Below are 27,933 nucleotides of genomic sequence, written 5' to 3'. Positions count from 1 at the left end.
AAGATGAATATGTTATATTTAAATTTAACAATGCAGTTTTTTTCCTAGGATACTTGAAATCCTATTAACCCAGCCAGAAAAAACCATACGCGAATTACCCGAACAAGAAGAAATCGTAAGAGATTTGGGTTGGGTTTCGTGTCTGGATTTAAAACTTTGAAACCCGAATAACCCAAAGAACACCCCTAGTTGAAGTATTGGATAACGAGTGTTTAAATTTTTAATACTAATCTCGTGTTATTAGTTATTATTATGGGGAGTTGTTAGGATATTTAATTAATTGATATATATATATATATATATATATATATATATATATGTAACTTATAGAAAAAAACAAAGATTTTGAATTTTATGGAACATGGTAAATGACTTTTAACCAAATTAAATATTTTTTAAATTAATGTGAAAATGGAATATCCTTGAATTGTAATGAGGAGCATGATTAAGTTAGAAATAATAAATAATAAAAATTAAAAGAAAAAATATTTCTATTAAGTTACATTATACGTAAGGTGTGAATCTTAATGATTTTTTATTACATATAAGTATTTTTTTTTCAAAAAATATGTGTTTAGCTTTATTATTTTGAATATAAACCATAATAAACACTTTAATTATGTACTAACCAACATGTAGCACTAACATAACTTCAATTCGTTGTCTTTGTATAAAAATAAAATTAATAAGTTAATGTAATATTGGAATTATGTAAATAACTGATGAAAACGATATTCTATGTTTCAATATCCTAAATGATTTTTGGAAAGCGAAAATAAAGGAATGAAATTGAAACAAACTTTTTGATTTAAAATATTAAATGCTTTTAATTAAGTAATTTATCTTATAAGGCATATTGAATTAAATATATTTAAATGTATAAAATAGTATAAATCAAGTCATAAAATATATGTTTCTGAAGCATTTTGGTCTTAGTTATGAAAGAAAATATTTAAAACTAAATATTGATTTTCTTATTGCTAAAACCCTTTATACTACACAAAAAAAGTCATATAAATAGATGACATATAGTTCATATAGTAAATCGTTATACATATGGATTATAATAATAATAATAAACTTTAATGATTTAATGCTAAACACCAATATATATATATATAATAGATATCCTTCATGTTTGCAATATTTATATAAAATATTTGTAGAAAATTAAGAAAATACACATTTCTAGAGTTCAAATGCATATGAGAAAGTTCAAATCGTTATGCACTGTTGCTCGAATCCCGGCTTAAAAACAATTTGTAGTTTACCATACAAATCCAAATTCTTCGATAATGATAAACCTTTATTTTTTTTTAATTTACAATTACATGTGACTTTTAAATTTTATTCTAATAGGTCTACAACTTCAATTTTGATATATTTTTATTTCACCATTGATGTTAATGAATGAATCAGTTAGGATTTACATTTAATAAAAATAAACTTGAATTCATATATTTAAATAACTTAAAAAATAATGATCATATATTGAAATTGGTTAAGAAATAGGGTTAAGAGGACTATCATATTGGCAAGTGACAAAACTAATAATATTAATTAGAATAGATAGATAGTTAACTGTCCACACATATATGTAACTGAAAGTTAGCTTATATAAACAATACAATAATGCATGCATACAAAATCCTATCACACTTTCATGGCATGTTTTTTGGACTCCAAATCTAACACAAATTATCATACCTTCCAAAAGCAGTTCTTATAAGCATATCTTTTATATAACATAAAAGATCAAGAAACAACTTTTGATACGTATCAACGACCAAAAAAATTACCAAGTGTGAAACTGCTATATATTTTTCAAGAGCAATAGCCCTTTCCTCAAATATGGAGCTCCATCCATGCTGACTTTCACATAAAGGCAGAGCAGGTTTCCACCTTCTGATCACCATCTTCTTCGTTCTTTGTTTGGCTAACCGCCCTGGTGAAAGACCGAAGCGGAGGCCATCCTAAAACTTGTTCCCTGAACCATAAACAAGTAAACGTTAGTAATCAATTCACTCAAAAATAGATGAAAGTAAATGAAAAAAACACACCAACAAATATGAAATTTTTTATATACTTATTTGGTGTCAATTGAATTGCTTCCAACTTCCAAGTTTGACAATAATTTGAACTTTGGATATTTAAAACCACTGAGTTAACTCTCGAAAGTCAAAGTATACCTCTAATCTTGGAATCATAGATAAGTAATGGATCCTCGAGTGCAGCAGCCGTAGTAAATCTTTACAATTCAGTTTCTAAACTTGGTCTGTTTCCTGCAAAAAGAAGGAAAACCTTTCATGCATCACTTAAAGAATATGTGCCGGAGAAGAAGAAACACAATCATTGGATATGTGAAAGCCCAAATTAAACACATTTCAGAGAACAGGTGAGGTATACAAGCATAAGGCAACATATTCATGAACAGTGAGTGATATATGAGAGGGGCAAATTTTGGTTTTTGATGTATAATAAATTTTGCAGGAAGCCTTAAAAGAATACTGGTATTTGGTATAATTACATCATTTACTGTTATACACTTATACTCATATTTCCACATTAGAATGAGTAATTTTAATCACAAAATGCTTATTGCATGTTGGAACCAATTATATATCAGAACATGTGATCCAAATTAACTTCTCTATCTAAAGAACAAGAAGCAGAGTCCAAATACTCACAGGCCATGAAGATGCAAAAACCCTTCAAAGGTGAGTAGGAGAATGCACATGATTTAACAGAACTTTGTCGGGTCTCCAAGCCTCCTATAACGAGGACAAACAGGAAAACATTGACGTTAAAAAAACAACAGGACTTCCCAAAACAACCCTGAACAATTTGGTAACGCAAAATCCATAAAAAAACATAATTTAAAATAGGGACACCAATACATAATAATTATGCATCTGTTTCATGCCAACTTAAAATAAATAAACAAAACAACTAAACACATTCATTATTCCAAAGTAGCTTCATATTGTTCATGGAGTAGTAATGGTAGCACACGCAGTCGAATTCTCGGACTTTTGATGCAATCAAGCATTTCCTCCTCACTATCAAAAGATATCCAATCTTCATCTTCATCAAGGTACTTGAGGCTAAAAGTCCCAACAATCAACCTCAACTTCGTACTGATTTCTTTCTCAAGAGTTGCAAATGTTGCTTGCGAGAGAGGGAGATTGAAATTGAGCATACCATGTCCATCGTTCGCTTCTATCGTCAAGATTCGGGTATCTTTGTGTAGGCTGCTGGTTGATGGGTCTCCAACTGCTCCATTATTCTCTTCATATGTGTTAATAATGGATGAATCATTTGCCTTGCTCCTCTTTGATTTTGGTGGGTACGCGGATTCGGGACCTTTATCACAACATCAAAAAAGGAAATCTCTTAAAACGATTCAAATATGAAAGTGTAGTAAAAGAAGCATCTGGTATTGAAGTTTTAAAAACAAACTGTGATTGAAAAACAAAAGATTATACTAGTACCATGAAGGTTTTCTGCAGCTTCTGCCAGCATAGGTGATGTCTTTTTTTAAAAACCAGCCTAACCGGATAATAATTCCAAGTTTGAACTAATCTACTGGTCTCAGTAACTCAAGTAAGAGTCAAGTCGTCACATAGTTCTGCACCAGAAGCAAACTTGAATCTTGGCAAACACTCTTTTAAAGTTAAGAGTATGCCCTTCACAAAGTCAACATAGTTTAAATCTGTGTTGCTAATTTTTATACTTATAAAAAGTTTTATTTTTTATATATAACCAAATGCATTTTATTAAGTTATAATGAGTCTCTAAGGTTACGAGGAATTCGAGTTTCCACCTCTATCTTTATCTGCGTCATCTTCACCTCCACGGCTCCACCACCACCGTCTACCGTTTAACACCATCGGTTACCCAAACTAACTGGTTATGTACAAAAGACCACCCAGATGCCCTCCGAGGTTCTCAAAAAAGCAAAATCCTAAACCATTTCTTTACGCACCGAAAAGAGCGATTCAAGTCCGACCTCCTACACATGAAGCTTCACAACATAGAGCTTTTTAGAAGTCAAACGTATATTATGAATTATCTATGTTATATAATTAAGCACGAGTGATTGGTAATGAAGGTAATTTCACAATTACATGATGAGGACGAAAATGGCATTTCATAATTTGGCAAAAAAATTAATTTGCCAATACATCAATTTTTTTTAAAGCGTTTGATGCAACTTAATAAAGTTTCACGTTTTCTGACTTTTGATTCATTTGAAGTTATGAAGCCCATAAGATGTGAGTAAAGTGTCTTAATATGCTAAACCCTTTAGACAAATCGTCATGTCAATCGAAATTCTTTGTAGTGATGCGTTATGGAGTGCAAAGTAAGTAATCAAAATGCTACATTCTTCCGTTGACCCATTTGATTTATCTAAACCTTTGTTATAATGTATCTAACTTTGTATGTTACTGTCTTGACTCTTGCGTGATATGTGACAGGCTATACTTCTGTCCTCTATCAACTTATTGGGTGTGGTGGTATGCTAGATAAATTCTAAGGCTTGTATACAATGGTACATAATTGTGAATTTGAGTTATGTTTTGTGGTATCATGAATATAGATTATTTATTGCCCCCTCAATATATTATTTATTTATTTAATTTTGAAGATTTTACATATTTGCAACTCAACAAATGTTACAAGGCCCTAGATTTGACGATGTCAAGACTCAGCTCGCCAAAGTCTGTTGCTTGGAGTTCAAGTTGGATCCCTTCTAGCTCTCTCTTGAAAGTCTCCTTCGAGCTTGCATATATCATTTTACTTCTCACCCTTGATGAATCCGGGCACCTGAATTGAAAACACGACATTTTTATCATATAAAATTTTACCTTTTAGATCTTGTTTATGTAATGTACGGTCATAGAAGTCGAAGTGGATGTAAATATATAGAAACTAGATTATAAACATCAATAATGTTGTATACAAATTTGATTGTTTATTGGCAATCAAATATACAACATGACTAGTTTCAAATTTTAAGGTTTTTTTTTTCTTTCTACTTTAACATGTTATGTTAGAATGCTTTATTGGTGATCAAAACTAGTGTTTTTTACGCACCATGCAAAAAAGAAAATTTTGCTTTTTTGGCAGTTTTCGACGGTAGTGAAATCTAAATCATAGACTGCATAGCGGCATTCATTGGTGGGCAAGCTTTTTTGAAAATCCACATAGCTTTCATTTGGCTGACCTAACTTCTCGATGACAACTTGATGTGTCTTGTCTTCGATCTTGTAAACTATGAATCGGTAGTTTCTCTTTGCTTTCAACTCCATGAACTTCATAATGCACTCATTGTTCACATGCATTCCGGATGCCGCGTTTGCCTTCACATTTTCAATTAATATTGTCAATATACATCACTCAGGCAACTCAATGTGTTGTGTATGAAAGCACATAAACATTATGTATGAGATAAAACTGTAAAATAATATTGTAAAAGATTACACACATGCATGGGCGAATCTACACAATATATCTTGTGATATCATTAACTTGTTTTTATTATATAGTATCGGATAATTGTTTTCTCATGTGTTGTTTACACATCTCATTGCATGCATACGAGAGAGTGAAGAACTTACCATAATGCCTACCGACGACCGGAAAAAGATGTAATTTATAGAATAAATTCTATTTAAAGGTGATAAGTAGGATTGATTGCGGGGGCAATGAATAATGAATGAAAAAGTAGTGCTTAAATACCCGAATTGTTTACTAAATTTAGATCCTTTTTTTGCGGAACTAAGCAAAGGTTATGTTTGATTTGGGAAAACAAAACCGGTTAATACTCATGACCACTACATGTTAGCATGTGTTCTTGTTTTTACTATACAGTAATGGTCAGTTCAGTTAAAATAATATAGGAAATTTATTTAGCTATATTGTCGTTTATAAAAAAAATTGAATAATATTTTAAATAATAAGTTGAATAACAGTTTTAGGACGTATTATTTGTCCATGTCACAACTAGCAGACAAGTTAGCTTATTTTCCGTTGACAGGTAGAACTACATGATAAAATATAACTCGAACATGACTCGTTACAACTTGTTTGTTTAAAGAATTTAAAACGGTTAGCAAATCAAAATGGGTTGACATATTTTTAAATGACTTGTAAAAATAAGTCGGCAAATTGGTTGATGGGTTATAAACGAGTCGTAAAAATTTGTATATGCATTGAATATGTTAATCATGTTATATATTTTTTTGTTTTTATAAACGAGTTAACCCGGTATGAACAAAATACAAAATTACAAACATTTATTAACTGAATTCTACCCAAAAAAACAACATATTGATAAAGCCAGGTACAATAACCGAAGGACACAAATTAAATGTATTTCATGTTTGAATGGCCAAGCATAGATTTCTCAAACCCGTTTTTCGTTTATTAACCTAAATTTATTAATGTCTAGTATGAGGCACCAGTGATCTAGTGGTGGAATAGTACCCTGCCACGATACAGACCCGGGTTCGATTCCTGGCTGGGGCATGGCTATGAAAAATCAGCGCTTAAGTGATCTCGGGTTATCACTACAATTTGATAATCCGAATATTATAGCGTATCTGAGTTTTAATATTTTTCTTTTCTCTTTTTTTTTTTGTTTTTGTTTTTGTTATTTTTTTAAATTGTGTATCTTGGTAATAAAGCTGATTGGTAAGACAATAACAAGGTAACATGACTTCTTGTTATTTTTTTAATTGTATTCTTGGTAATAAAACTGATCGGTAAGACAGTAGCAATGTAACATGACTTCTTTTTTATTTTTTTTAACTGTATTTTTGGTAATAAAACTGATCGGTAAGACGATAACAATGTAACATGACTACATTTTTTCTTTTTAATTGTATTCTTGTTAATAAAACTGATCGGTATTCGGTAAGACAACAATAATGTAACGTGACTACATGAGTGTCACGTGATATTAAAATCTTTTGATATATTCTAATTGTTCATGTATGACTTATACAACTAATAATTGAATAACTTGAGTGCCACCATTCTTTTAATATGATGTCTCTTCTTTCACACACATACTCTCACATGTAGCAGTTTAGCAGTTTTTTACTCTCTTTTTTCCTTTTTTTTTAAATGACGATACTAAAATATTTAAAAACTAACAAAACATTGTTAGCATCTTTGATTATGGCGCAGGGTATGGACGTAAGGACTAAGGTCACGTTTTATTGAGTGAAAACGGATAATAGAAAATGCATTTTAGTATTCATCAATCCTTAATTTGAAAATAAATTTGAACAAATTTCTCGTTTATGTATAGAATGAAGAATCTACACATGTGTAAGTCATGTATGAATTATAACACATACACATTTATAGGTAAACAGTTGAAGAAAACATATAAACAAATTAGTTTGTAGGACTTGTATCAACATACATTACATAATTTCTAATATTTAAAAGATACATAACTTAAAATATATAAACCGTTTACTTTTGTAAACTTAACATACTACGCATACTACTCGAGCAATGGGTATTAAAATTCCTTATTTTTATATAAATTAAGAATATTATTAGCTCATTATTTATTTTGTATTAACGGCTATAAGTATGATATATAAATAATATATAATGGCAACTGTATATATGATTGCTTAGAAAAGGTGGGCACGTGCCATTTGCAGCCACATTGAAGTTCACTTGTCCCGTACTCCAACCACATAGCTTGACAATTACAAAAAAGGTGTGACAGCCTTAACATTAACACTCACTATGGTGCATGTGCATCGAATTGATTTTCTCACTACCACCTTATCCTTCTTTACTCAACATGACATGCATTTTACATTTATTTTATGTTTCACATGTAAATTTAGAACAAAAGTGGTCACAACTTCATTCTTTAAAATATAGGCTTTAATTCGAAATTATATATACTTTTTTTTGCGTGTGTTAATTGTTGTTACAATGATATTTGCTTTTTTCTAAGTTGGAGTGTTTATAGTCAAATTAGTTTCTAAGATGTGACATTTTATTACGGACCTATAACTCATGTCGTTGTCAGTGAGATTATTATTCATAGTTTTAAAAACTTAAAATGTCACAAACAACCTCATTCTTCAACCAAGGGGCATAATTGTTGACATGTGATCTTAACTACATTTAAACTATTTATGTACATGTGGTCATGGAATCGGTATAATGTAGTCATTTTTTGTAACAAACGTCTATTTACTACTTAGAGGGACACTAAGTGGTGTTCAGGGAAAAAGCTACGGACAAGTGCATACTTCCCTATTTTTCTTCACAATATGCTTTATAATCAGAGAAAATCAGTGGTGATTCACCGATTTGCGTGGACCCCGGATCCGGCGAGCGTGTTCCAAGTTTTTCCCGGTCGTTGCCGTTTTTAACATTCCCTTTTCACATAGACCACCCCGTGTGCTTTTATGACGTGATCAAAATGCATTTAAATAAATCAAACAAATTAACATCATCTATTCAAGAATTAAATCTGAACTCGGTGAAAACCATGAGCCAGACACATATTAGTAGGGGATAGTGGTGGGGCTAGCTCATGTTTTCAAGGGTAAGTTAAATGGCTATAAAACCCCCCAGTATCTATGTAGCATTATAATAGGTATTTTAAAACATCTTCACAACAAACAGTCTTATTAGCTACATTTAAACTATCGATATACATGTTGTCATAAAATTGATACGATGAAGTCATTCTTCGTGACAAATGTCTATTTACTATTTCCAAGTTTCATTGGTATATTTACTACTTCTGAAGTGATCAAAATTCTTTTAAATAAACCGATCAAATTACCATCATCAACCCGTCCATGAGACAGACACAAATTACTAGATTAGCAATTTAACCCAATTCATAGGGACAGAAACGTAATTTACCATAAAAGCATCCGTTTCAACAAAAATAATAAATAAAAAGAATTCAAATCTCCCTCTATAAATAACAAACCCCTCCTCATTTCATAACTCACCTGCACACACACTCATATACACACTTTTATCAAACCCTAACAAAAGCATGAGAGAAATCCTGCAAATTCAAGGCGGCCAATGCGGCAACCAGATCGGAGCCAAGTTCTGGGAAGTCGTCTGCGCCGAGCACGGCATCGACTCCACCGGCCGTTACAACGGCGACCAGGACCTCCAACTCGAGCGCGTCAATGTCTACTACAACGAAGCCAGCTGCGGAAGGTTCGTTCCACGCGCCATCCTCATGGACCTTGAACCAGGCACCATGGACAGCGTCCGGTCCGGTCCTTGCGGTCAGATCTTCCGTCCGGATAACTTCGTGTTCGGACAGTCCGGTGCTGGAAATAATTGGGCGAAAGGTCATTATACGGAAGGAGCGGAGTTAATTGACTCTGTGCTTGATGTTGTTCGTAAGGAAGCTGAGAATTGTGATTGTCTTCAAGGTTATCATCATATCTCTCTGTTTATGTTATTTATTATTTTTTGCAATTTAAGTTAATTAGTGATTTATTTGATTAGATCTGATTAGGTTTTGAATTGATTAAACTGATTCATGAGTTATTTGATGATGAAATGAATTTAGCGTTTTGGCATTAATGCTGTTACGATTTAGGATCGGAAAGCTAGGGTTTATTAAGTACAGTTATAGCGTCTGTTGATTTGTGCATATGCAGTTGTCATCCATAGATTCATAGAATCTCCGATTTTGCAGTGTTGTAAAAATTGTGGTTAGTAACTGATTAATCGCTATTTGGTATGTTACCGATTTGATTTCACCTAATCGGACCAACAAATCAGTAGTAGGTCAAAGCTACGCCAAAATATGTTAAAATCGGTCAAATTTGGTCAAAATCTTTTAAGTGTTTGAAAAATTATACTTATTAATCCAATTTGATTAGAAATTTTGAAATTTATATATAAAATTTTGAAAAAAATTGTATACATATGTATTTAATTTTGAAAATTACATTTAATAATTCCAATCCAATTAATGCCTATCAGTCGCAAGTCGGTACCCCACCGCCCGATTAACCTAATGAGTTCTACAACACTGCTATTTTATAATCATTTGATATTCAAAACTTTGTAGATTGTTTAATCGATTAACCTCAGAAACTTTATAAGTTCTTAAATATGAAAACTTAGTGTATGAACTATGAGAACTGAGTGTTAGATCTTGTGTATTGTGTAACAGGATTTCAGGTATGCCATTCACTGGGTGGTGGCACAGGGTCAGGGATGGGGACTTTGCTGATATCCAAGGTGAGGGAGGAGTATCCAGACCGGATGATGCTCACTTTTTCGGTTTTTCCATCACCGAAGGTGTCTGACACAGTGGTCGAGCCCTACAACGCAACCTTATCGGTGCATCAACTGGTGGAGAATGCAGATGAGTGCATGGTTCTTGACAATGAGGCTCTCTATGATATCTGTTTCCGTACACTCAAGCTCACTACTCCCAGCTGTAAGTTCATCTTGTATATATGGTTTATGATTCTATAGTAACTGTACTTGTTTCTTGATGTTTATAAATAATTAGGCATCTGAATAAGCTTATTTTCATTCTGGTTTTTGTTAGTTGTGCACATAGGATTATTACTAGTTTATTACAATTGTTATTATTATGCTATTAAAGTGTGGTGTAAGTTAAGAATACAGTTGGGATTGGCTTTTGGGTTAGTCAGATTTCTACTTGGTTATGTACTGAGTCAAATCATAGTGTTGTAGTTTTCAAGTCATGTGGTACCCATGTCATGTGATTCCCAATCTAAGCAAAGATTCTCTTTTTTTTTTTTATTATTTTTGGTGGGCATTAAAACAGTTGTCAAGTTCAGCTTTCACGTGTTTGGTTTCTTGATATTACACGAAACATAAAAACATATACTTTTTTAATCTATAAAGGTAGTAAAAAAAATAATGAAGTCCTTCATTATCATAGGATGATTTGGATCTGATTGTCAGGTTTTCTGTTCATATATTCCAGTCAAGAAGGGATGATATCTTACTGATCTGTCTCAATGAGCATTTAAGACTCACTTTTATGATAGCAAACTGTTTTGCAAAATTTGGATGATTGTATGTAATTTAAAGACATGGGTCCATGATTTTATAATAAAAATAAATAATTTATATGTTACAACTATCACTTTTCTTCTCAACAGACAACAGTACATGGGTCAGATGATAGTATGAATTTAAAGACTTCATGCGCATTTGTTCTCCATGAATTATAAAGATTTCATGGGATATATTTTTAGCCATTTTAGTTACATATTTGTTTATATAAAACATATGATATGATTTATAAACCATTGTTTTTATGACTTTTATACAGTTGGAGATTTGAACCACTTAATTTCCGCCACCATGAGCGGTGTCACGTGCTGCCTCCGCTTCCCTGGTCAACTCAACTCAGACCTTCGCAAGCTTGCGGTCAACCTAATCCCATTCCCCCGGCTCCACTTCTTCATGGTCGGGTTTGCACCCTTGACCTCTCGTGGGTCCCAGCAATACCGTGCCCTAACTGTACCCGAGCTCACTCAACAAATGTGGGACGCCAAGAACATGATGTGTGCTGCCGACCCCCGCCACGGCCGCTACCTGACTGCTTCGGCCATGTTTCGTGGCAAAATGAGCACCAAAGAGGTGGATGAACAGATGATCAATGTGCAAAACAAGAACTCGTCTTACTTTGTTGAGTGGATCCCAAACAATGTGAAGTCAACCGTTTGTGACATTCCACCAACGGGTCTGAAAATGGCGTCTACGTTTATTGGAAACTCGACTTCGATTCAGGAAATGTTTAGGCGTGTGAGCGAACAGTTTACTGCCATGTTTAGAAGGAAGGCTTTCTTGCATTGGTACACGGGTGAAGGAATGGATGAGATGGAGTTCACAGAAGCTGAAAGTAACATGAATGATCTGGTTTCTGAGTATCAACAGTACCAAGATGCAACTGCTGATGAGGAAGGGGAGTACGAGGAAGAGGAAGAGGGTGAGTACGAGGAAGAAGCTTAGAATTAAATGTGAATGTGGACGTTTCGTGTTTGTGTATTAGGTTAAGGTTTGTGTCTAGGTATATGTTTTGTGAGATTTGGTTGGCTGATTAAGTGAATAAGTGTATGAGTTTCCATAGAGTGATGTTTTCTTGAATGTTGGTGTGCTGTTATAAAGTACAATATTATATCAATGCTAATGAATGTTGGTGATATAAAATAATTTAACATAATTAAACCCATTTGATACCTATGATTATTATTTGTAAATATAAAATTCTTTGGCCATTACTACTTGAAGCAATTGCTCATGGGCTCTGCTGTTGTTATTTAATTCTATAAATTAACTTAATGAAAAGTTATAAGGAGGCCAAATAAGGAATCCCAAACACCCTCTAAAAATAGGGAAAACATGAGAGCCCACACACACATGCTAATGAAATTTACCCATTGGTTGATCCTGGTATATCAAAATGAGGAAATGTTTGTTTAGCAGTTTGCTGTTAAATAACATGTATACAATTATCCAATGCTCTTTGGATATGTACTAAAAGTTAACTAAATTTAACTCTTTTTGTGACTGCAATATTTGTTTTGTATGCAACATCTATTAAAATGACTTTATAACAACTGCTATTACAACACATGTCTGCTAAATATAATGACCCCACTGCAATGCACACATTCTAGTATATTTTGATTATGAATTTATGATTATTATCTAGAGTCTTCTATTGTTTTGCAATTTCATTTGGTACTGTATTTTCGTTTCCTCCTAAAACCTTACCATTGATTTAACATGACTTAAAAGAGATGCAAAGAAAATACCCATACTTTCTTTACTTGTCATAGACTTTAAAGACTTATTCATTCACTTGTCAGAATTGGTTGTCAGTCCAAAACTCACAAAACTACCTTAGATGTGCAAGTACCGCTGTACCGGTTACTATCTGCAACCGGTTATTGGTCAAACAGTTAAAACTGGTTATTACCAATAACCGGTCACGGTTCCTAACCGGTTTTTGACTGGAAATCCCTAACCTATGTAACCAGTTTGGTTCAGTTATTAGCAGGTTAACCGATAATAACCTATTGAACTTAAGCTCTATTAGCACTAACCTTATTAACCTATGTTTGGTTAACTTGTTTCTATGTGAAAATCTCTAATTGGTTCCTAACCATCTATTATTAACCAGTTTCTTTACAGTTTGATTCTGGTATTTGGTTGGTTAACCGCTTATGATTTGCAACTCTTAACTACCGCTCAAGGAAATTAAAAACGAACCATCACCTCACATATACTTCCACTGAAGATTTTTACCAAGCCAGCGTCTTTATAAATACGTATATTTTTGAAGGAAAAAAAAAGAAAAAAGACATGTTCATGAAGTGTGTTAAGCGCTAACAATTGATTACCTAAACAATAACAACCATATGGCTATATTTTGTATCTATGTCCAACTCTTTGATCAACCAAAAGTACACATTGACAACTGATACATGAAACGAATAAAATATTTGACAAAGGGATCATACCTCAGTTTGACCTTATGTATCCGTCAACAAAAGTCAATACTCACGGGATCCATCACCAAAGGTCCTTACATGAGCAAGATCCTCCTACAAAGTGATGAAACCGATTCGAATCCCTCAACACAATGTCACAACCAATGACTTTCGAAACAAACTTCCTTATAACCCTAATATTCTTCAAAATCCTAACTACACGTCTTCCTCCGGGCTTCTTCATCAACGCGTAAGCAAGAGCCAACTTCTCACTATGATAACATATTGACTCAACCTTTTCGTCATCACCAACATCATGCAACACGAGATTCTTGTTTGGAACAAATCCAGCTTTCAATACCTTCCTTATAACCCTATTCAACTCCCGATAAATATCATCTGACTCAGCATGAGCTCGATCCTCCACCACAAATTTATGCACTTTTCCATCAATTTCCACCCAACTAAAAGCAGCAAACTTCTTAATATTATTACTCTTCATAAGAGACCTCATTATTGCAACATCTTTCCATCTTCCATTAGCAGCATAAATATTGGAAAGAGTAATATACGGTTCAGCATTATTCGGGTCCAACTCAAACAGATGTTTTGCAGCCATCTCTCCATGTTTAACGTCACCATTAAGTTTACAAACCGATAAAAGAGTTGACCAAATCAGACTATCGAGTTCGTAAGGCATACCCTTTATTAGTTCAACCGCTTTTTCCACACGACCGGAACGGCCAAGAAGATTGATCAGACACGCGTAATGATCTGAAGTCGGTGTGATTCCATATTCTGTCATTGAGTGGAAATAAGATTCTCCTTTCTCGGTTAGTCCTTCGTGTATGCAGGCCGAAAGAACACCAACAAAGGTGATACCATCTGGCTTTATTAGTTTTATATCAGTATTCAACATTTGTTCATAAAGCGTTAATGCCTCTAAATCTTTACCATTTTGGGCATACCCTAAAATCATGGAATTCCAAGAAACCGTTGATTTCGGATGTATTGTGTTGAAGATATTTCGAGCTTCATTCGGTTCGCCACATTTTGAATACATATCAACCAGCGCACTAGACACAAGAGTGTCATGGTCAACTCCCATATTGACTGACTTTCCATGAATTGTTTGACCATAAAACAAAGAAGCCAACCGTGCGCACGAACTCACCACGCTTGAAATTGTGAACTTGTCGGGCTTAACGTTTGTTGTTAACATATCTTTAAACAACATTAACGCATCCTCTTCCAGCCCGTTTCGGACATGACCCGCGATCATTTCTGTCCACAAAATCATATCTTTTTTCTCACACTCATCAAAAAGGTTACGCGCCTCACGTATTCGCCCCGTTTGAAAAAACGCACCGAGAACGTTCGAAACCGTGACAACGTCCGGTTTAACACCCGACAACTTCATCTCCAAAAACACGTCTAAAGCGTTTTCAACTAACCCTTTATTCACATATCCAGAAATCATCAAGTTCCAAGAAACAACATTTCTGTTCGACATTCGATCAAACAACCGACGGGCATCATCAATCTCACCACACTTTGCATACAAATCAGCCAACGCATTACAAACGAATCCATTCGACATCAACCCGCACGCTACAATCTTTCCATGAACCTCCTTCCCACGCTCCAAATCCAAAACACGAGAACACGCATTCACAACACTCACATAAGTATACCCGGTAACCTCAACTCTCTCTTTAACCATTTTACCAAACACTTGCTCGGCCTTTCGTAGCCAAACCAGCAATCACGGTATTGTAGGAAACAGAATCCGGACACGGGATTGTGTTAAAAAGGCCCTGCAAGTCATCTGCAGACCCCATTTTGGAGTAAGCTTTCAGCATGGCGTTGTAAGTGAAAACATCTCGTTGAGGCATTTGATCGAACAGGTTGTGTACGTCCGAAAGTTTGCCGGAATTGGCGTAGACGTGAAGAAGACGGTTGTGGATAAAGGTGGTGGTGGGTTCGTAAAGATTGTGTTCCATGTGGGATTGTAAGCGTTTGGCTTGATGGGCGTCTGAGAGTCGAAGGCAATCAAGAACCAGACGAGTGTAGGCTTCAGGGTTGACATGATCGTGTCGATAGCTTCTTTAAGCTTGTGTTTTGGATACATTTAAGCAACTATGTAAAAACATAAATGATTTTTAACAAGAAACTACAAGCAGAGATAAAAGTATGTTTGCTTAGCAAATAATGTCTTTATCATGATGCCAATAAAACAAATAACTTCTTTAAATAAGCTTGCAAGTGAAAACTTTTGGGGGTGTTTGGCCTAACTTTTTTAACAAAACTTATAGCTTTTTTAGTTTTTTTTTACAAAATAAGCTTAACTTAGTGTTTGGCTTAGCTTTTTAAGCTTATGCTTATTAGCTTATATAAGCCCATTTGAAGAAGCTTATTTAAAGATGGTTTTTAGCTTATTTGATAAAGCTTATTTGTTTAAAGGTGTAAATTACTCATTTGTCCTCAAATAGTGGTGGATTAGTAATTATTACTCTAACAAATTAAAGAATGGTGGATTTAACAACTTATTAAGACACATAATTAATTTGTAGAATATAAGCTAATCAAAACACTTAAAAAAAGCTTATCAAATAATAGAAAATAAACTATAAGCTAATTTTTTTATATAAACATAAACTTAAAAATAAAAGCTAGACCAAACACCCCCTTAGTAAAGATTAATTTGTCATGTGCAAACATTAATATTGAAAAAATTCGAATGTCCTTCAAAAATTGTTAATGAAATTGTAAACCCTGAGTTGAGCTGAATGTGCAAGCTTCATCAACTTACACCAAATATTTTAAAAAATAAGTCAAGCTATTATCAATTATATTTTCTACCTAATTGTAAAATGTATTTTTATCCTTATTTTTAATTGTGAAATTACTTTTATTGTCTATTACTAATTAATAATCTATAATATATATAAACGAAAACATAAAAATCCTACGTGTCGTGATGTAGTCGTTTCCACCTTTTTTGAGTCACCAGATTTGCTTGATTTTTAAACGGGGGTTTCTCATGCATTTGACCCGAATTCACGGGTATGAGATTATCAAACCCATATATTTCTTAAATGGGTTATAACATCTCATTAAATTAAAAACCAATCTCACCAAATATTTGACATAAAAATCTTATAAAGTATGGATATACTAAAAATTAATATATTATTTATTTAAAAAAAAGAAATATATTATTTAAATTAAAAAACCAATTTTATAGTAAAAAAAATAAACGGGTCTTGGGTCACATCAAACCCATATAGCATTTAAACCGAGTTATAACATCTCATTTATTTGTGAAACAATTTATTATCAAATCATAAGTATATTACTAACTTTCATACAATAAAGAAAATAAAAATTCAAAAAATAAATAAATATTAAAAACAAGTAACATAAAACAACCCCGTAATACGAAGGATTAAAACTAGTATAATAATAAAGCATGAAACATCTTCAATACGTCAACTCAGCAATATCAAATCAAAATCCTTACAATAAGGAGATTAAAATCAACAAGGAGATGAAAAATTAGAGAAACTAACCCAAAGTATATGCGCTAGTTTTTTTTTTTTTTGCAATTGTGAGGGCTAAAGCAATTGCATTCAACCATTGGCCATTTGTACAACTAAAGATAACTGTCGTCTATTGATTGCATAGTGATTACGGGAGTTTTGATGATGCTTGATTACAATTCTTTATCGCATGGTTTGAATGAAGAGTTACTACAGCGGTTTCGAAATTAAAAAACACCAATTAATCGTCGTTGAATTGAAGCATTTAGTCAATTAAATTCACATTCAATTGCTTCATGAATTAGATAGGCCCTTTCTATCCTTATTATGAAGCAATTAGTTGTGCACAAACCTTCGCATCCCCAAAGAATGAAGGGATTAATTAGGCAAACAATACCTTAAAGTTAGAGATGTTTTTGCATACTTAATGGATTGAAGTGTAATTTTAAAATTGGATGAAGTTTCAACTTAAAGAATTGAAGAGTAATTTTATCAACTTGTACAAAACGTTTTTAAGAATGATCAAGATATTGTCAAACTACTTTTCATGTCCAATTAAAAAATTGTCATTTTTGTCATAATCTTGTAATTATGAAATGACATTCATTGCTCGTCAATCTTCCTCTATAAAAAAGATTTATGCCCATTAATATTTAAAAAGTATTGAACCCACTAATTATAAATCAGTAATATTGAGAACTTTGGTACCTTAAAAGTTTTTTAGGGCTATGACTTGACTATTTATGTATTTACTTTAAAGATTTATAAGTTGGTTTGATGGTTGATGAAATGTTTACTAATTCTTGATATATAATCGGCCCAAGTTCAAGTCCCCACTATTGTTGCTTTCTTCTTTTTTTTTTTTGCCTTTTTTTTGTTATCATCAATGTTATGTATTAATTGTTGTGTTAGGTTTTCTTAATTAGGTTTTTCTAATGATGTTTTATTTGTTTATATTTCTTTTAAATATGACAAAATTATTTTGTAGGTTTAGTTCTCATACATGTAATGAACCTAATTGATACCGAGAGAATTGGCATCGAGTTGTCGTAACGCCATTTTTTTTGTTTCAATAATGTTAACTACCTGACGGAACTATTTTTTTTGGGTTTAGTTCCGAAACGTAATAAACATAGCTGATACCGACCAAATACAATGACTGCGTTGTAACGACCGAATAAGCGTTGTTTTAAATATGTAAATTTTTATATCGTATTCTACACGAGCATTACTATTATTCTAGGTGTTTACTAATTTGTGTTTTGATTTAAATGTATGTACGGATACGAACCTAACTAATACCAACAAAATCTGTGCCTATCGCCGGAACGCCTCCCTAATTATAAAAATTTCAAAAAGAAAATAGATTTCATGAATATTTGTTTTTCATAAAATTTGTAAGTTAATAAAATTAGTAACCTAATGGGTAACTAATGGCCCAATTGGTTAAATTACTTACAAATGCCGATATAAATTATTAAAGAGAATGACCCAATAATGAATCAAAAAAAGGCCCAAATACTCAGGTAAACAAAGATCCGATTGACAATAAAAACCTAATTACCAATTAAATAAAATCTGATTTTAAACAAACAAATAAAAAAAGAGCGGCCAATAATTAGCGTCGTTCGGCCACTGATACCATGAGTAATCAATGTTAGTATGTATTTTTTCCGCTGTTAATCTTTATCTTTGAACGATCAACAAACATAAAATGCCTTCGTACGAGGTGACGCAATAGCAAAAGACTATCGTCAGCTGACTCAAGACAGCCGTACAGAGGCCTTATGCGCCTCCAAGTTATCTTCAATTACGGGGAAAACCACCCGCCCGAAGGCCCACTAATGGTAAAACATGGACGCCCTGAGGATCGAACTAGAGATCACAAAAATCTCAGTCTTCCTTCATTGAGCTACCATGTACCCCAAAGTGTTGTAAATGGGGTAAGGGTGTTCACGGTCCGATTTTGACGGTTTTTAGGTCAAACCGTGAGCCAAACCGTTAGTAACGACTTTTATTATCGAAAACCAAAACCAAACCGTTGAAAATTAAAACCGAACCGCTACTAACGGTTTGGTTTCACGGTTTAAGCTTGCCAAGCCTATAGAAAATATCAAATTAAAAGCTTATTCAAATTGGACTTAATTTATAAAAGTGGAAGAACAATATATAAATGTGTATGCATATGTTAACATGTTAGATGGAGTATTGGAATTAATAAGCATTAATGTTTGGATGTTGCATTGCTGTGAAATAGTATTAAAAAAGTTCATGGGATATGAGATTAAATAAGATTGGCAGCTCATAAAAATTTCTATTAAAAGCTTCAATACATATACTAAAATAATGCTCATAAAATATAGATAAAAGACTAAGATATATAGTGTCAAATCTTACGGTCCGATCCGGTTTTATACGGCCGGTTTCCGGTATAAACCATAAACGAAACCGTTCACTACAGTTTGAAATTCTTGAAACCGACCGACCGAAAGTTAAAGAAAAAACCAACCGTCAAACCAAACCAATGACATTATTAAACAGTTTTATTGTTTGACACCGAACCGTGAACACCCCTAAAACAAGGATTGAATTTGAATCTTCATTAAAAAACCTAAACTTCCTACCACCCTGTTTTCTAGTTCTAAATTTCTTACCGTGGTATTAATTTTCAAACTTGATCATGATTTAAGTTGAAATTGTACTTTTGTTATAATATTTGCACTTTTATTGTGTGACCCAACCCGTAAAAATATAAAATACATCGTCGGATTAGTAGTGTCCCATTGACTGAATAATACTTCAACGATAAGATTTTTTTTACTCCGCCGATGAGTTTAAGCATGCAACTTCTGGTTGAACTTGGTACCAATTAAGGTTAATTGTTTCATATGGAGATTATTACTTGATAGAATATCTACAAAAAAGGCATTATTAGTTAGAGGTATAAACTTGGGAGATGACATTTGTGTTCTTTGTGAGTTATTCTCTGAATCATCGGAACATTTAATGTTACATTGCCGTGTGGCCAAACGGATTTGGTCAATTATCCATAGCTGGCTTAAGGTACCAGGCCTGCCTGACTTTAATTCGGTAAAGGAGCTACTGGATTACCCGACGAAACTCAAAAGGAAAAAGGATGAATGCATGATAATACAAGCTATCTATATGGTGATGTGTTGGTTGATTTGGAGAACGAGGAATGACAAAACATTCAAAAATATACCAATATTAGTGGACAAGGTTGCGATGGATATCAATCAACCTCTTTCTTATGGGTCGTGAATCGGAGTCGAAGGTCAAGTGTCGATTGGGAAGATTGGTGCATGTTCAATTTTGTTAACTTTCCTTTGTAATTGTTTGGTTGTTTTGCTTGTTTCTTTTTATTCTTGTTGTCTCTTTGTATTGGCTCTTGTAACTTACAAGTCGCCCTTTTTCGATTTTGATTATATTGGCCTTTCAAAAAAAAGAGTTTAAGCATGCACCATCATGGGTTATATAAAGTCCTTTAATTATCAAGACAGGGGGATCAAATTAGGGATCATTGTGATGTCTAATTGTGCCTAAATTGTGGGATTATTATTTTCCTATAGATACTTTTTGTCTTTTTTATGTCAATGAGGTAGGAGAAGGCCAGAAGGGTGTAAAGATATAACCACTTTGGTGATATAAAGTTATTTCACACAAATGAACCCATTTGATCAATTTAGGAAACCGTGGAACGTTTGTTATTTTGGCTGTAGTTAAATTAAAATAGTAGGTTTATAAATCTTAGACCATGTATTTACAACTTATAACCCGTATTATGACTTTGTGAGGCGTTATGCGACACGTGTTGGTCACGTCAGCAAAGGGGCATGTAAATCAACACATATAGGAGTATAGGACAATAGGGCATATCCAAGTTATGGGTCTGAACCAGGCCGGGTTATAGTGCGGTTTGGGTTGAGTTAGCATAAGTCAAAACCAGTTCAAACCATTTCGCGACGGGTTGGAACCGGGTTTTGAGGTGAAAAGGACCGTGTTTAAACCGATTTTGGTCATGTAACCATGTTTAAATCATTTTCATTGTATAGAGTTAACAACCCGATTTCAACCCAACGCGTTGGCCGGTTCCAAACTAGTTTACTCAAACCGAAAAAGCCAATCAATTCCCTAGCCCAAAAAATAGGATCCTACATTGACTGACATACAGCCAATATCCAGCCCTTGATCTCAATTAGTGATGGACAAGAAACTGGTTAGGGCATGGTAAACTGATTTCTAACCAGACCAATGGACTTTGAACACAAGTGGATTATAAATCAATTTCAATAATACCCAAACATTCAAATGTTAAATTAAAGTATCTTTTAATACTTAAAAGCATACATAATACTGGATGAAAAACATCAAATAATAAAAAAAAAACGTAATATTTAAGAGGAAATGCATAGTAATTTAAGTTCTTAACCATAATATATTTAAAGGTAGCAAAATAATAGCATAATGTTAAGTTTCTAGCATATATATGTCATAATTAGCCATCTTTAATTACAATACCATATAAAAATTACCAAGAGAAAACTAGGGTTCATCTGATCATCATGGAGACGGGTACGGATATGGGTAAGCGTAGTAATCAGCAGGCATCAACAACGGAGGAGCAGTAGGAGTGGGAGGCGGGTATGGATATGGGTAAGCGTAGTAATCAGCAGGCATCAACAACAGAGGAGCAGCAGGAGTGGGAGGCGGCGACGGCGACTGAAACTGCTGCTGTGGCTGACGTGGGCTTCTCCTTCCCGCGAACCCGAACCAAATCAGCTTGTAGTTCCATTTCTTTTTCTTGAGTTTTTGCATCACTTCCAACAGATCCATCTCACCCTGGACGATGAGGCGTCTTTGGTCCGCCTCGAATTTCATCAAAGTTATGCCCTTGATCACTGATATAGCCGAAAAGATCTTGGACGGATCACTCATGTCATCTTCCAGAAGCAGTTTTAGCTGCAATAATTAATGTTTATAATATCATTACTGGTTTAACATCAACAACAACAAAATCAAAAACAAAATAGACAAAGATGTGGTATTGAAATCACTTGCCTTTGTTTCCATTTTACTTTGATGATGAGATGAACAACTGTTGAAGGAGAACTCATGAAGTTGATCTATTTATGCTGTGAGTAGTACTCATGATGACATGTGCCAACACTTGTCATGGAAATAAGTAGAAGAATAATATACGTCTTTACCATAACAGGAAATAACGAAAACCGACCTATTGTTACTATTCATTGTATTATAAAAAAAGAATTGAATGAAGATGAGTTTATTTATCTCGTTTAAAAATATGTAACCTTTTATTTAATGTTAAGGTCAAACGACAACTGAAATAAGTTATATCCGGTGCATCGCAATTTAAGACTCCGAGTACTACAAACCAAATCGAGGGGTCAACGGTGGTGTTATTGAGAACCCTATGAAACGACGGAACCCCTACCCGAGTTGTGCTCCAAGTACTCTTAGACATGTACAAAACATTTAAGTGCTTGATAATATGATATTGTAAGAAAAGTTAATATCTATATTTATGGGTGTACCATTTAAGGTCACTGAAAACCACATAAGAATGTAACCAGGTGGTTCATACGTTGTGCCTTTGTGGGTCGAAATACGTACATAGTTGTATGCCTAAAGACAAATAATTATTTGATTTAATTTAGACTCACCAAAGTAGTATGTTTTTTGGGGGTGGGGGGGGGGGGGGTCCAGAACCTAAAACACACGGTTTTGGCTGCTGTTTCTTCTTCCTTTTTCTTTCTTTTTTTATTATTTTTTTTATTTTTATAAACTGGGACAAAGGAAAACCTAAACGTACATGTGAATTTTGAGTGAATCGGACTTGGCAATCATCACATTTTTCTTCCACGGATACATAATTTGTGAGTCGAGAAAATGGGTCGAGCTAAAACGAGTTGGCTCAATATAAGTCGATCAAACGGGTCAGCAAAAAAATAATATGGTAAAATCGTTTGTACTTATTTGATCTCTCCAATTGGGATGGAGGAATAACGCCATTAGGGGGTGTCATGTGTTGGAGTTAATTCCTGAATCCAAGATATGGGCGGGAAGATGGGACTGGTTCGATCGAGTTAACGAATCGATCTCATAATTAATTAATTAGTTATTGTAACTAGATATATTTATTTATTTTATTTTATATATTAGATGAAGAAGTTTTTTATTTACTAAATAAATAAAGTTTGTGTTCATTTTTAATTGTAATTGGCGCTCTGTATAATCCCAAAAAACTCAAGTTAACTAGGGTTACTAGAGATTGATCTTGTTTTTGAGTTCATTCCAATTTATGTGTGCCTTATGTTGTTTTCAACAACTAATTATCTAGTCACACCTTAACCATGTCACCTCACTAAGTCACTATCATGCAAACACGGTGTTGCACCCATGTGGGCAGTTATAAAATTTCATTGAAACATTTAATTTATTTTCTCTCAAATAGCTTGTAATTGTTAAATTTTTTTTAAATTAAGTTAACACAACTCGTTTTCTCCTCTACATCCCGATATAAAAAAATAACAAATAACAAAAAACAGCGATCATTCTCGAACAGTCCCGACGTAAACGTTTAAACCAGCTTAAATATTGACGTTGGATAGTCGTTAAACATGTTTATATAACGACATAAGCGTTCTCGAACAGTCACCGTCATTCAACGACGTTGAAAGCGGAGTTGCACCTAATTCTCCTTTTGAACCTGAACGAGTAACATACAAATAAAGTTATTATCTTGTTGATTACAATGACTGGGCATTGTTTATAAACTCATATTCACCTCCAATCAGTGAAAAACGTATAATATTTCCAAAAGCTCAAGAGGTTGCAAGGACAGATATCATACGCGCATTTGGTTTGCTTTTAAAAAATAGCATACAATAGTTTATCCAGCACGAGCTTCAAACCATAAAATCTAGGAAACATTATGATAATATGCTTGTATCATATTACACAATATGATTAGCAATTTGTACGTACGTTTAACCGATGTTCAACAAAAAGAAGTTAGCGATGAACAAAGTTACTGAAGAAACACTAATCGACCCCGGGCAGATTACGGATAATCTGGGGGTTAAATAGATGTTTCCCACGAGGGGTTAGATCCGGCAAAGATTGTTCTTCTGATAACCTGCAAAACAGACACCGTGAGCTCGTCACTGAGAAGGGGGGGTACCTCCTTGTGACCACCCTCCGGCGTGAGAATCAGACTAGATTGCTCTTGAATATAAGTGTATATTAAGAGATTGCTAGAGCAGATATCAGGTATAAGATATAAGATACAAGATAAGATGAGATGATCATACCATTTGGGGTATTTATAGCCGAAGGTAGGTTTCCAAGAAGGTATAGCCGGCTGAATAGTATTCCTGTTCTACCAACTGTGGCCTACGCACGTGCCATGCTGGTAGTTGGTGGGTAGGCAGCGGCTGACAGTGACCAGGCCTGCTGTGTACTATTCCTTTTCCACCAACTGCCGGCTATGCACGTGGTATGACAGGAGTTGGTGAGTAGGCAGCGGCTAATAGTGACATACAGTGCAAGAGCATGCTGCTCGCCATACTGTTGTCAATGAGCTGTCGTATCTCTGGTCAGATCTTTTGCCCATACCTCGTCAGGTACAGTACAAAAGATCCTCCAGTATCGTACGGACTGGCTTATTTGGGCGGGAGTATTCCCCCTCCCGCCTTTGTGCGGGATTGTTCCCGGCTTTGCTCATTCCTTCAGGTGACTACTGAATTATTGAGAGCTAAGTGCCTTGTGCGTGTAGCCTTGCTGCGCGGGTGGCCTTCCCTGATGGCTTGTATCCGCAGCTGCGGGAACAGGCGGAGTACTTCACCATTGGGAGGCATTTCCTGCGGGAACAGCTTGCGTACTGCGCGTAAGGACGTCACGTCTCTGAGCATGGTGGGTCCTGCGGATCCAGTTGGTTTCTGCGCAGACGTCTCTCTTCAAGGTGAGTCCTGCGGGTCCAACTGGGCTCTGCTGGGACCTACCTCTTCAAGTCCCCCCAGTCCAATGTTCTTCTCATGAATGTTTAATAAAGTGAGGTGAACTTTTGGACTTAAGCAAAGAGTTTTGAAAAGGGTTTAGTTTTAAGGTTTTCCATGGGGATTCTTCCCGCGGAAGTCCTAATGTCACTTGCAGAAATTCCCGACTTTCCTGCTTGATCTTTGGGTATGATGCGGGTAGGTCTGTAACCTCCTCGCAAGTCAGGAGCGTTGAGTCCCACTTGTGTAGATTCTCTATGAGGTTTTGGTAGTTTTAAACATAGTGATCAATTATGTTAAAACCACCAATTCCATCTTGGAGCTTCAAACAATGTAGTTCTCGACGGTCCCGCTATGCGGGGATGTTATTCCCGTTTCCGCAAGCATTGCCCAGAAGATCCTTCTTGGTTTCAATTCCCTGCGGAGCGCTAGGTATGTGAAGGGTTTTGCCTTGACACTGTACCCGCACTCGTCTTACGGTTACTTTACTTCCCAGGTATTCCTGGCGTCAATTCCCTGCGGGTGCTCAGTATGTGAAGGGTTTTGCCTTGACACTGTACCCGCACCCGTCTTATGGTTACTTGGTTGCCGAGGTATTATTGGCTTCAATTCCCTGCAGGTGCTAAGTATGTGAAGGGTTTTGCCTTAACACTGTACTCGCACCTGTCTTATAGTTACTTGGTTGCCAAGGTAAGGGGTATATTCCCGCTTACTTTTGAATCTTTTTGAAATTTTGAAATTCGAAGAGTTGGTGAAAGGATAAGAACAGTCCAAACTGTTGAAACGTCGTGCGACGGTTTCTTCTGACTGTGTCAGGACGTGCAGGAAGTTATGGTGACGTGACAGTACATGGTCATTCCAGACGCTTTTTCAGGCGCGTGGGCGCGATTTTTCGGGCGCGTGGCCGCGAAATTAATGGCACGCGTCCTTTCAACAGCTGTTGCCAGCTTGCTCTTTGCCACGTGTCATAGTTTCATTGCACATGCGGTTTCTCTCTCTTCCGCATTTAATTCATCGCATTAATTGCGATGAGTATATAAAGGGGGAGAGGGTCCTTTGCAATCCACACTTTCACTTTTCTCTTCATCTTCAAAACGATTTCCGGCGAATACTCACCTTTTCAGTCGAGCATTCTCTTGAAATCGTTCTCTTCTTTCATACCTGCAAGATGTCTTCTGCTCACGATCTTGAGGCTACAGCCGAGGAGGCTGTGGTGTACGCCGAGAACCCGTCATCCACGTCCGACAAGGATGACAAGAGTACTGCTGGCGAGTGCCAGTGTGCTCTGCCTGTCGATCTATATCAGTACATCGTCAGGAAGTTCATGCTCGAGTCTTTCGAGCCTGAGTTTCTAGAACCTCACCAGACGGTGTATGATGCCCCCAGAGGCAAGATCGGGGTATATGCCGCATTCTTTGTCTATGGGAATCTTAGGTTCCCTTTGACGAAGTTTGTGTATCGTGTTCTGGAGAGGCACGGTGTACACTTGACCGAGGTACACCCGATGGCGATCGCGAAGATTCGCCACTTCGAGTGGGTGTGCCGGATTCTGGGCGTTGAGCCCTTCGTCGACCGCCTGATGACCTTCTACTCTTGGAGGTGCATCCAGGGGTGGTATACTCTGATAACCCGGATCAAGGGTTTGAAGATTTGCGCAACCGAGCGCAGTCTTCGTTCGTGGAAGCGGGAGTTCTTTAATATCTCCGCTCGCGCCATCCCCCTTGCCATGAAGTTCAAGAATGGGCAAGCACTCCCCAGCCTTCACGCCTCCAACTACCAGGAGGCGGAATGGTTCTCAAAGATTTCCCGAGTCCAATCTCCTGTTTACCGCTTTGCGGAGTCCGGGATGGTGATGCTCGGGATGAGCCGGGTGTGGAAGGATGCGGAGGCGCAAAAGATCCCGATCGTCCTTGAATACGGTTTGAACTCTGTCCCTTACGGTATGCTTCATTTCTTTTTGTTGATTTAGAATTTCTTCTAACTTCTTTCCTGTTTATTTCAGAGGGGAACGACTTGCAGTCTCTCCTACAGCCGCGTGAGAGTGATGGTCCCGCTCGGATGGGTACTCGTGCTCTCGATGAGAACGAGTTGCCCATCTTGGAGCAAACGCGGGATCGGTTTGTGGAGGCCTACCCGCCAGGCCACCCTATTCTGAGCGCCACGCGGCCAGGTAAGGTGTTATTCAACCCTCGACCTCTCAATGCTGAAACCTCTGCTGGAATTCCTCTAATCTTGTCATCTTCTGATGAGGAATCCGCAGATGGTCCTCCGTTGGTGCGGAAGAAGAAGGCTGCCGGCGGGAAGGGGAAGGCAAAGGTTGCCTCCACTGCCGATCCGGTGCCTCGGTCTAATTCAGAGACCGAAAGCGAGGAGGTGGCGGGGAACCCTGGTGGTGCTAAGACCACTGCTCCGGAGGCTGAAATGATCGTCACCTCCGAGCAGCCCAGGACAACGGTGAGCGGCGTGAAGAGGCCGGCTCCATCGGGTTCGTCCCCGCCTGTTCGCACTTTTAGGCTCAAGAAAACCCGTAAGTACAAACTTCCTTTACTTCTTAACTTCATATCTTTCAGCCAATATACTTATATCTTCTTTGTACAGCCGTGGATGCTGCCGCATTCCAGGGTGGAGCGGGGAGGAGCACCTCCGGACCCATGACTGTAGGCTTGGTCCACCTACATGAGGCGATGACCCAGGTGGCTGCGCCTGCTTCAGTTGTTGGTTCAGTTGCTCACCCAGTTGAGCCAACTGTTCCAACTGTGAAGACATCTCCGCCGGCTGTCAGTGCCATATTTACTGAATCTTTCACTGAGCCGGCGGTGACTATTTCTGCGGGTACTTCCGCAG

At 35.9% G+C, this 27,933-nt stretch overlaps 2 protein-coding genes and 1 pseudogene across 2 annotated transcripts; 1 reads left to right on the top strand and 2 right to left on the bottom strand.

Moving 5' to 3' along the window:
• Positions 1-4,635: 4,635 nt before the first annotated feature.
• LOC143537374 (actin-depolymerizing factor 10-like) lies at positions 4,636-5,357 on the bottom strand. The gene is made up of 2 exons (XM_077031156.1): positions 5,098-5,357; positions 4,636-4,827 (listed from the first exon to the last, which is right to left on the bottom strand). Exons 1-2 carry the CDS (start codon positions 5,343-5,345, stop codon positions 4,677-4,679), a joined length of 399 nt encoding a protein of 132 aa, XP_076887271.1. The 5' UTR covers positions 5,346-5,357; the 3' UTR covers positions 4,636-4,676.
• A 3,524-nt stretch (positions 5,358-8,881) lies between these two features.
• LOC143537398 (tubulin beta-2 chain-like) lies at positions 8,882-12,165 on the top strand. The gene is made up of 3 exons (XM_077031180.1): positions 8,882-9,449; positions 10,202-10,471; positions 11,342-12,165. Exons 1-3 carry the CDS (start codon positions 9,056-9,058, stop codon positions 12,022-12,024), a joined length of 1,347 nt encoding a protein of 448 aa, XP_076887295.1. The 5' UTR covers positions 8,882-9,055; the 3' UTR covers positions 12,025-12,165.
• A 1,259-nt stretch (positions 12,166-13,424) lies between these two features.
• Positions 13,425-15,639, bottom strand: LOC143537373 (pentatricopeptide repeat-containing protein At2g22070-like; annotated as a pseudogene).
• Positions 15,640-27,933: the final 12,294 nt, after the last annotated feature.

This window comes from Bidens hawaiensis, unplaced genomic scaffold (assembly GCF_021521415.1).
Source record: "Bidens hawaiensis isolate Kalapana, Puna unplaced genomic scaffold, B.hawaiensis_p1.1 tig00011186_1, whole genome shotgun sequence".
NCBI lineage: Eukaryota > Viridiplantae > Streptophyta > Magnoliopsida > Asterales > Asteraceae > Bidens > Bidens hawaiensis.
This window is presented reverse-complemented; position numbering and strand designations above follow the sequence as displayed.

Coding starts and splice junctions, on each gene's coding strand:
- LOC143537374 (XM_077031156.1), bottom strand. CDS start 5,345: ATGCATGTGAACAATGAGTGCATTATGAAGTTCATGGAGTTGAAAGCA. Junction 4,828..5,097: donor AAAATTTTCTTTTTTGCATG/GTGCGTAAAAAA, acceptor TTTTCAATTCAG/GTGCCCGGATTCATCAAGGG.
- LOC143537398 (XM_077031180.1), top strand. CDS start 9,056: ATGAGAGAAATCCTGCAAATTCAAGGCGGCCAATGCGGCAACCAGATC. Junction 9,450..10,201: donor GAATTGTGATTGTCTTCAAG/GTTATCATCATA, acceptor ATTGTGTAACAG/GATTTCAGGTATGCCATTCA. Junction 10,472..11,341: donor CAAGCTCACTACTCCCAGCT/GTAAGTTCATCT, acceptor ACTTTTATACAG/TTGGAGATTTGAACCACTTA.